General features: G+C 46.2%; 1 protein-coding gene across 1 annotated transcript; it reads right to left on the reverse strand.

Annotated features, from left to right (window-relative positions):
* Nucleotides 1-6,235: 6,235 nt before the first annotated feature.
* Nucleotides 6,236-10,507, reverse strand: b3gnt5b (UDP-GlcNAc:betaGal beta-1,3-N-acetylglucosaminyltransferase 5b). The gene is made up of 2 exons (XM_008284735.1): nt 10,251-10,507; nt 6,236-8,441 (listed from the first exon to the last, which is right to left on the reverse strand). Exon 2 carries the CDS (start codon nt 8,136-8,138, stop codon nt 6,975-6,977), a length of 1,164 nt encoding a protein of 387 aa, XP_008282957.1. The 5' UTR covers nt 8,139-8,441; nt 10,251-10,507; the 3' UTR covers nt 6,236-6,974.
* Nucleotides 10,508-11,226: the final 719 nt, after the last annotated feature.

The raw sequence follows: 11,226 nt of genomic DNA on the forward strand, positions 1-11,226 counted from the left end.
GGCAGGACGTCCCACTGTTCAGTCAGGAGAAAAAAAAATTAGAATTGGCTTCACCTGGTAGCTGGAACTCAGTATTACTGAACCTGATGTGTTTGAATCGAAATAAAAAGTGAAAACTAAACTTTATGTGCAACCGTCTTTATAATATTACATCATGTATATATTCTACTTTCCCTCCAGGTGTCCTTCCTTTTCACAACCTCGTGCCTACGTTACCCACAATGCCGAGACTCGGGTCAAACATTCGGGTGTGTTGCGCTCGAAGGCTTTTCTCAGCTCTTCCCTGCTGACCAGCTGAGCCATTCTCAGCCGCACTGCTGTGTTTGCACCACCCGACATAAATGTTTTCTGTACATTCTTGTATATATTTGTTATCTTATTTCATTTTATTATTATTATGTTTTTCTTTCTACAGTTATTTGACTCTCTCCTGTCCCACACCCAGCCGGCTGTGCTCCTGCGTTTGTGTCTCTTTGGTTTGGTTTGCGCTGACAACATGCACCGCTGCATTCATCCACCCTCGCACACCACTGACACCATCACGCCTCATGGTCCCACTTTGTTTTAATAAATGGCGTTACGTTATAGTGGAACCCATCTGGGTGTCTTCTCCTAAAAAACGGTCGTAACAACCTTTAAACGTGTTGATTCAGGTCCTGGTATTTTTGGGTTCTATCTGTTAAAATCTGAAGTGTTTTTTCTTTTTCTTTCTGTATCTGTGGCTGCGTCAGTTCTTCCTTGTCAGTAAACGCTGCAGCCAGTGAGTGTGTGTCATCACTTCACACGCACAGGATTTCACTTCACCTGACAGGATGTGGTGGAACAACGAGGTGCTCCTCCTCTGGAACAGAATCATCAGAGAACAGGATCATTCCATTTTAAAATTTATAGCTATGCAAAGTTAAAAAAAAAAATTAAAATCATGATCAATTCAGAAATCATCTGCGCTGTTGTTGCTCATGTTGCAGCTCCACACCTTCAACCTGCTCATCTGATCATCTGTATTCATATAAATGTCAATATTCTTGTAAATAATACGACAGTTTTATGCTTCTTATTTCATTTAACTTTAATTCTTCACTGCACAATATACTTTTTTGCATCTGCTTTGCACTATTAGTTATTTTTATTTGTAGTTACATTTATTTTTATATTTTTATCTTGTATTTATTGTTGCACCGACCCACCAGAACTAATCGTGTAAACTACACCTGCCAGAAAATCTGATTCTGAATTGATCTATGTTCTAAAGATGTTACAGATGAGCGGCACCGTATTGCTCTATGGTAAAAACAAATTTAGGCCACAATGAGTCAGAGGATGTGGGGAACCATGTCTTGTTTTTTTTATAGGTCATTCACACACACGTTGACCCATTTGTCCCAGTTTAAGGTTTTACCGGGTAGGTCTGAGGTCGGCGTGTCAGAAAACACGCCTGTATTTTTTCCTGTGAGCTGGGTTCGGTTTTGAGGTTTCACACCCGTTAACTTTCCATTATGACTCTTAGTTTATTTTGTATTTTTCCATCTCAGCTTATCATGCGATCGATCGAAATAAACAAAACATCAGGAGCGTTTAAAACCAGCTCACGCCTCGACAACACCGTAGAAAGATTTTTATTTCTAAATTGTTTTGCAGAAAAGAAAAGAAAATGTTTCCCTGTGTTTTAATTCCACAGTGTAAAAAAAAAGGTTAAAAAACAGTCATTTACTTCTTGCTTTCTTTTTATTTTACAGTTTTTTTCCTATATGTTTTTCTAAATACACAAATTTGCTGCTCTGACGTCAAAAAACATTAAAATCTGTAAATTACTGTGAATAAAATCTACATTTTTTAATACAAAAATTCTAATTCAACTCTAAGTTATCATGTATTTGTGATAGTTCTCTAATTTTTTGAAAGTTCTGACATTTATCTTGTGTACTTTGTTTCACAACAAAAGTCTTATACTGTGTGAACAATTCTAATGAATATGTGAAGAAATAAGTGTAACTTGGAGGTACTTCACAGCTTTATGCTTCCACTTCTGTTTGTCTCACAGCTTCAGTCACTTCGAAGATTTCACACAGCAGATAAAGAACTGAATTGTGTACTGAGTTCACACTGAACTCTTAACACTGTGGTGAATCGAGATCTTATCTCAACGGCAGCAACATCCACATGTGGTAAAAGGCTGATATCACACAAATGATGTTTAGCTAAAATGCTGAAAAAGCAAAAGACACCAGAACCAAATGAGAGCTTTACGTTACTAACAGGGTTTGCACTCGGGGGGGGGGGGAAGACTGAAACTTGTACACGATATGCAAATTAACTGCCAGATGAATTTTGTCATTACTCGTTAATTTCCTAACTGCTGATGTTTGGAGGAGAAATGAGTTTTGAACGTTTTGCTGGATGACGGTTAATCTGTCGAAATAAAGACAAAAAAGATGACGTTCAGTGTTTGTGTAGGAGCCAAATCTGTATATAAATAATATATTATAGTGTTTCTACCGGTTTGAGTCATGGTTGTGTTTTCTTGCTTTTCTTACTCACTTTGCTGCTGTGACTTCCCCTTGTGGGAAGATTAGCACCTAATAAGAACAAGATTATTCTGACAGTTCTGGTTATTTTTTGAGAACTAACTGGCAGAAACCGATGTCTGTGTGGAGTTCGATATGTGTGTGATTTCACTTATTTCCTGCCCGTGTGGGTTCTGAGGTCAAGCGCAAGAGAAAAAAAAAAAAAAAAAAAGGGAAGAGAGATGAGTTAGTCACAAGTTTGTATGAAGAAGGTTTGAAGTGTGTTGGACGTTGTACAGACAATGTCCTCAGAGAGAAACCTGCTGCCGTTCATAGGATGAATGGAAACTGCATTTCTGGGATCTTTGGACGTCAATAAATCATTTAAACCCAGATCAGCCTTTTTGTGAGTTTGTCGCAGAATGCTGAATTTAAACGATCTTTTCACCTCGTTAGCGTGACTGTATGGTGTCTTCTCCTTAAGATCCTGAGCAACTTAAGCCGTCAACTATTTTGTACCAACGACAGATTCCGGGGAAGCAACGCTGTCAAGTCGTGTCAGTATTTTTTTAGAATCAGCCTCCAATCGTGCTGCAGGCGAGCTGGTGTGCTCGAGCTGACTTCATCGAGCTGCACAACCCAGAAGTGGTTTGAAGTTATTGTTGTGGAAATGCTTCTAAATTTGACACTGAGAGATGAGTTTAACCGACGACTCCTACAGACAGGGCGTCCCGTCGGGTTTCTGGAATCTCTCGACTTATCGTGTAGTTTTTCTGCGGTACAGTGAACACAGGAGTCGGTCCAAATTCGGCGCTGTCTCTTTAAAGTCTTTTTAATCGGCTATAGATACCGTAGGGCTCAGCTGGTGCATTGACCGGCGCGCGGCCACTAAATTTAGCGGTTCCACTCTGTCAATTATTTTGCAAAGCCGCCTCCTGGGAAGCGACTCGACGCGGGCCACATTGTTCTGAAGCCGGCGGCCGCCTCCTCGCGGGCCAGAGGAGCCAATCTCAAAATAAACTAATTTCTATCTCCGAGGGAAATTAAATGGCTCGCACGCCGATGTCGTCCGATTTCAAAACCAACAGACGCTCACAGCGAGCCCACTCGATCTTTTTGAGTCTTAACGGGCTGGTTCTGAGACTCTCTCTCAGGGACCAGATGCAGGCAGCCGACTGTGCGTCTCAACCGCCGTCCATCCCGAGTCCAAACTCTTCTGTGTGCGTTGCCGTGGAAACAGAGCAGCTGTTTGGAGGACAGCTAATCCGGGCATCGTCACATTTCAGGACGCCATAAATAAACATATAGATAATTCTCAAGCGAGAGCAGAGAGAGAGGGGCGACATTTTGGTGACCTCAAACCACTTGGCGGTGTTAAAAGACAGGCTTTTAGCAACGGAAACTTTAATTTCACTCAGAGAAAAAAGGACAAATGTCCTGGATGCAGACAAACAGTAAGGTTTAAGTGAAAATGTGTTGATGTGTTCATCCATTTACAACCTCGCTCATGTCATTAAAAACCAACAGCTCCGGTCCGACGGCTACGACGGTAAATATTCAAGACTCTGAAGATCAGCTGACAGTTAATACTGAAGTGACTCTGAGCAGCAGTAATTGTAAAGAAAACAAAACTCTGAGGTTGATTTAAATTCATTTACGATCATCGCTTATGAAAAATGGCTCGATAGGGGCACCGCTGTAGCTCACCTGACCCCCCATGCACAGGGGCTCTAGTCCCAGATGCAGCGGTTGTGGGTTCGAGTCCAGGTCATGACCCTTTGCTGCAGGTCCTTGCCCCAGTCTTCTCCCCCCACTTTACTGTCTCTCTCTAATAAAGCCAATAAAAGGCCAAAATATATCGTAAGAAAACAAAAAAAAAAGACGTACTGTCAGGAACTAATAATGCAACCAGACATAATAAGGAAACTTCAACAACAGTTTGTATTGAGAACAAAGCAACAGAGAGGTGAAGGTCGGACGTGTGAGTGAACATCTGGATCACACGTCGCTCTAACTTCAGACTGATAACTGGTTTAATGAGGGCTGGCTTTTCTGTGAGGCTTTCTGACAAAACCGTCGACACCGAGGCCTCAGTTATGACTGTTAGCCGGGTGCCACATGCCTCCATGGACCAGACACAGAGGCCGTGATGCCTCTCTGTTCGGTGTCGGGGGGTATTTTTGGCTCCACGTATCACATGTCAGAGGGAATCACTACACGCTGCTACAACAACAACAACGGCTCCATTCCTCCACTCGTAAAAACGACAAACCGTTTCTCTGCCGCGCTAACGAGGCGCCGCTCGGCTGCTGCTCAGCAAACTGTTGCTATGGCAGGAAAGAGCAAACACGCCGGAGGAGCCACGCTTCGATCTTATCCGTGCAGCAACTTTGCAGCGAGGCGGTTTCAGATGTGTACGATGTGCAGGGCAAACACTGTGGCTTCAGAGCTTCCCGCCCAGCGTGAATGTGGTCAGAGTGAGAAAAAAAACAAGAGGCGGGCTGCTTGGAACTGAAAACGAGCTGCCGGTGGGCTGCTGAGCTCCCACTTCCCCCTCCTCACCAGACGGGGTTCATGTTCACTTGATGCTTCGTTTAGCTGTAAAAAATAAAAGCACATTAATGACAACATTATGTAAGATAATGATTATCTCGACCTTTCCATCTCTGCTGCTCGTGCTAACGTTGCATCTGTGCGTCCTGACATTTAGACTGAGAGAGAGTTACATAAATGATGGGAAACCATTTGAACTGTGCTCTTTAACCACTTGCATAGAATAAAGACAAACTTTAACCGTTTTACACTTCACTTTTTGTACCAAATAAACCCAGACGTTAATGAATAAGCTCACAAAGTGCCAGCAGGCTGATGAGATCTTTGGACAGCAGCTGATCCGTTAGACTAAGCAAAGCAGCTGGTTGTTAAATCATAAACGTGGTTAATGTATAACAACAAATAAAAAATAATGTGTTCACCGTCAAGCTTTCACCTTTGAGGAGCTTTGTGTGAAGCTAACCATCTCCTGGCTGCAACCTCATGAGGACTAATAATCAGAAACATCAGCAGTTTCTGTCTCTGTGAAACATCTGCAGGTGGAGCAGCTGCTTGGACTGCAGTGGAGCTAACATCCAGGCCTGAAAGAAACGAGGGTTTCGTCTTGTGCTGCATCATTTTTGAACGTCGTCGTCTAGTGATGCTGAACTACTGCTATAAGAAAATCATAAAAAAATGTGCATTTGTTTGTTCAAAGACAGACCTGTGGTGTGTAGTGGAGCTTGTAGCTGCACGTATTGAGAAGAGTTCTGCTTGAAGGGGAACTAGTGAACTGGTGAACTAGTGATGCTGTGACTTACCAGGTTAATTCTGCTGCTTTTAAAGTGATGAACTGCTGATGTGTTCATAAAACACAGTAAAGTGTGACAGTAAACAACCTGCTGCACACTCTCTTCACCTCCAAACACTCGTAATTTGATTCTAATTCATTTCTCCCCCCAAAAAAACACCAAAAAAAAGCATGACTCATTTTTTTTTTCTATAGAAAGTTTGTGAAGCTCTAATATTGCGACCGTCCTCATATGACAAGGCAGCGAATGCAGCTTTAACCGTTTCACCAACATAACAGCCGACTTGCGCTTCGTGCAACAAACGGACACGTTGCGTCGCCACACCGCTGTTTCCCAATATGTGCTTCCTGACTGTTTCCGTAGCCCCACGACAAAGAACACAGCCGCTCAGTAACAACAGAACGCAGATTTTATTTCCATAAAAAACTTTTTTTCTTCACAAATGTAATGAAAGCGTTTACATCATCATCCCCCTCCACCCCTCCACCCACCCAGCACAGGAACAGTTTGTTGGATCTTTTCAGTGACACGTCGGCTCTACTTCAGCACTCGGTGACCCGGAGACGTTTTTAGCTCCGACGTGTCACCGGCCGGCTGTATATTTGTCTTACGCTGACTCACACACTGTTGACACCCGAATGTGCCGCCTCTGTCTCACATCAGCGTCTCTTTTTGAAACGCAGACCTCCTGTAGGTCTGTGATCGTTATTTTTGACTCTAGCTAAATAGGTTATTACACATTTTGGCAAGCCTTCTGTTTACTCCAGTGGTGGAAGAGTGCAAAAATCAAAGGTGATGAGGAGGTGTGGTTCTGAACAACTGGCTGAGATGAAAAGCTGTGAGAGGACTGGCTTTGAGCTGGACCGACATGTAAACTGCATCTCCTCAGAACCTTTTTTCACATTGTACTGTCAATGCAGAGCCAGTGTTGCGGCGCTTTTCGACCACGGAGACGTGACATGTGGCGATCTCACACCAACACAGTGCTTTGACACGGATGTCCGACTGAAAGGACTGAGGTAATATTCGCAGCAATGATCCTCATTTTATTACGACTTACAGTATGACACACACTCTCGCTCTCGCTGTCACGCACTGACACACACACACACACACCTGACTAATACTACAAAAAGGCAGCTTTGCAGGGGTAGGTGTCCGTGTAGTAGGGTTTGCACAGCAGAGCCATTTTCACGGCGGTGCAGTACAGCCTCCCCAACAGTCCTGAGGCCCTGCGCTTCACCTGCGGGTGCGTCGCTGCCTTCCACAGGTCGTGAATGTCCTCTACGTGGCCGTGCGACGTCATCATCTGGTCGTAGATGCACAGGTGGTACGGCGCCTTGCCCTCTCCTGAGAAGTAGACGTGCTCCTGTGGCGACACGCCGATGGCGTTGGCGCAGATGCCCATGAACACGTCGTCTATGTGAAGCGAGGCGTTCAGGGTCAGCGTGGCGTGGTAGATTCTGTCTGCCACGTCGCTGGAGACCACGTAGCCCGCCCCGGCCGTGTAGTCGGGGTAAGACAGCCACTGGTACATGTCAAAAGGAACATAGTATTTGCTGTCCTTGCTGCGGATGGGCGGCGCCCCTCGGTGCACTCGTCCGATCCAGAAGTCTGTGATGCCCTTGCTGCTCACGTCCTGCAGGTAGCTCACCAGGTTGGGCATGTGGATGAAAATGTCGTCGTCGGCGGTCATGAAGAAACGTGCGTGTGCGCAGCGTTTGTGCATCCAGTGAAACTGCAGGATCAGCTTCAGGGTCAGGTTGTGGAAGGAGTCTAGAAAGTCTTGCTGGATCAAGTCGCCATAGACATGATCCTCCTGGACGAGCTGCTCCTGGAAGCCCACGCCGCTCCTCTTGCTCCACGAGGGCTCCTCCTTCTTGGTCTGGATTGCTCCCAAAGCGAACACCACCTTGACCGTCACTCCCAGCGTGTTTCTGATGTAGGTCTCGTTGCCCCAGGTGGATCTGATGGCGTTTCGCCTCTCAATATTCTCTGGGGACGTCTTAACGAAGAGCAGGAGGAGGACGTCCTCGTTGATGCACTTGTCAGGGTGGTCCAGCAGGTAGGGGAAGCTGCTGAAGCTTCTGGCCTGCTCACGTGAGATGGTGAGGCTCTTGTTGATGTAGGTGAAACGATTGACCAGGTAGCGGTACGAGTACGACTTGACGTGGCTCACAACGTTGTTGTCCAGCTGCTCCCAGCAGACCATCACCACCGACAGCACCAGGCACGTGGTCATCAGCTGCACACACTGGCATTTTCGTATCCGGCGGAAATTCACAAACATCCTGGAATCTGGTCACCCGGTGGCGGTGGTCCCTGTCTGGTTGGAGATGGAGGTGAAGCAGTGGAGTGTGCCGGTGTGTTTGACGGAGGTGAGATCACAGAGGTTGAGAGAGTTGTTCCAGTGCCTCAGAGCAGCGTTTGCTGGGTCTTCCATCCTAGGCTGTCCACATTCAGCAGGAGGCATGGGCAGTGGAGGGAGTCACTGGGCCTGCTGGGAAACATCCTCCATCGCAGCAGAGTCACTCACAAAGCCAGAGTCACCCAGCAGCCGGAGAGTCATCTTTCATCCATGAATCCTCTGGTTCTGTGAAAAGGAAAGCACAGTTACAGCCGTGACTTCTTCAAATTCTTGTAACACGTTGGTGGGAACACAAAAGTGGAACTACTGCTTCCTTTATTTTATTTAAAGCAAAAAAAGGAAGATGGGGAAATGCAGATAAAGGATTTGCTCAACATCTTATTGCCCAATATATTCCCTTTCTGGAAGTGTGATACAAATGTTGAGCCTTTGGTTTCAGCACCTATGTTTCCTGTGTCGCCTCGAGCAGGATTTCTATGTGCAACTGAAACTTTTAATTACGCCAGGACGCCACCAAAAAATGCAATTTCGTTATTAACAGAAGCAATTCTCTGTCAGTGAAGAATGTCGACACTAAGACCACCATATCCTCGTGTGTCAGCCTACCTGCATGAGCGAAACTACACTAAATGGAAACTTTCATCTTGTGGTTGCATCTGAACTTTGCGTGCGCCTACACCCACTTGTGTGTAGTGTTCTGTGCAGGAATAGTAACGTTAGCTGAAACGTGGGGTGGGGTAACAGAGGGGGGGAGAGGGTTCGCTGAATGCAAAAGCCAACACAGCAAATGCTGCAATACAAGCTCGCCCATAATGGAGGGGTTTAAGGCGCAGACCCACTGAAATCGCTGAGAGTCATGGAAAGCATTTGGACACAATGGACGGTGTCAGAATAGCTCGGCAGCACAAAGCGGGACGAGAATAGCCTGCTTCCGTCTGGGCCCGGGCTAAAACCAAGGGGGGATCATGATGGGCCCGGGGCCTGGGACTCCCACTGCGCCACGGGAGCTTTTTAAACATCACTGGATGGCCCGAGCCTAATGGGGTCACTGGCTCAGAATGGCTCTCCTTTCTCTCTGCCTGATAATGAGACACTCTGGCTCACCTCTGATTCACGACACAAACGCTTCCCACCGCGCGGCACTCCCTGCTTTACAGCCGAGCCGACGTTAAACATGTCAGTCGGTTTTTATTACATGACTCTCAGCAGCCAGTTGGAAACGGGTACTATAAAGGCCAGCATGGAGACAAGCGTGCATACCTGTGGAACATGTCAGCAGTCGAGTGTAACGGGGCGGGAAAACAGTGATGCTTCATTTTATTCACAACAGAATGCTTCCTATTGACTGCGGCGTAAACAAGCCACGCAGAGAAGTTTTTATGCTCCTGGATCTAAACACAACAATAAAGGAATCGCTCTGTACATGGTTCAGGGATGAGTCGTTGCCAGGTGGCAGGCAGACGGAAACGGTTAGCAAAGGCCATTTCTGGGAAAACAAGTTGGGGAAGGAAACCCTTCAGAAACACGGACGGCTGGCGCTAAAGCTCAATGAGAAATTGTGGTTTTTTTTTTCTGTTTGTGTCTCTGAAGGGAGCTGGCCTTTTAAGGAAGAAACACATCCAGCTGTCGGGCCACATAACACACCTTCTTCTGCTGACTGTCGTACACACCAGATTACAGTCAATCAGAAAGTGGAAATAAACTTCTGATAAACTTCTGAAAGCATCCAGACTGTTTTGTCCTATCTCTCTGCTCTGGCCGCGGCTGCTTCAGCTTTAATGTGCTTTCGGATTATTGACCGAAGGTGTTAGCGCTGTCATGTTGGTTAAACATGCCGCGTGGACTCGGCCCTCGCGCTTCTATCTCGGCTGCATCTAAAACAAGCGCCGCGAAAGTGAACCACCCCACGAGCATATTTTGAAAGTCACCATTTGTATAAATAGACTTGAAGCACAGAAGCAGAGTGAGAGGGAGGGGAGCAGAGAAAAAAAAACAACATCACACTATCACTCAAAGATTCATTCCAACGCTCACCGGCAAAGAAGAATATCTGCGCATGAATCCAGCAAGTCTTCTTTCCCTTGCCGAGCCGCCTTCTGGGCTGCTTGGAAGTTTTTACTTTTCCTTCAGGTGACAGGAGGCGAAACGCTTGTCAGAGTCAGTCCTCAGTGAGACAGTCGGAGGCTCTGTGTGGAGCAACAGTGTGTGTCTGTGCGGGCAAAGAGCTGTCAAGTGGTGTGAGAGTGTGTTTTCTTCTGATCCTTCTGCTGGCCTGAGTGTGTAGACTGTAAGTTGCTTGTAAATGAGCCGGTTGCCTTGGCTCTGGTGTCTCCCCTCCCTCACTCGTTCCCTCCCTCCCTCCTCCCTTCCTATCAGTGCAGTCTGTGTCGGTGGTAGTAGAGCAGAGGGAGGACGTCATGAGAGAAAGTTCAGCCCCGTCCCTCATCTCTGTGCTCAGACACCAGAAAAGGTGGAATAGGGGCAGAATCTTTATCTGATGTGAAGCCTTACTGTCAGAACTGCCCACAGAAGTGACACATGGTGTTTGCACTCTGCTCAGAAGTGCCAGCCGAGGCCGAAGCAGACCGTGGCTTCTCCCCCTGTGCTGGCGACCGTCTTTTTGAGCTTTTGACTGGATTTTGGGTGATTTGACTACCACTGCTACCTTTGATTTAAATAACTTTGCATTGTAGCAAGGACATTCAAAGCGTCCTCCAAACCTTCACGGAGAATTTCCTGGATTTCTGGTACATTTAAGTTCTGACAGACACCTTCTATCTCTTCACTTTTGGGTGATGAATCAGCTACATGCCCTCTAGACTGTAACGCACATGACTGTGAAAACGCTTCCATGTAAGTGTTTGTCTTAAAAGGCTCCCTTCGCGACACATAATTCTGGCACCTGATTCTGATCAGGTTCTACAGGGATCCAGATAGGGCTGGGCCATATCATACTATGCACAGTAATACTGGTGTAATGTTAGGGGATGAGCCATCCATCATCTCTACA

The sequence above is a fragment of the Stegastes partitus genome, unplaced genomic scaffold (assembly GCF_000690725.1).
Source record: "Stegastes partitus isolate 25-593 unplaced genomic scaffold, Stegastes_partitus-1.0.2 Scaffold0, whole genome shotgun sequence".
Taxonomy (NCBI): Eukaryota; Metazoa; Chordata; class Actinopteri; family Pomacentridae; genus Stegastes; species Stegastes partitus.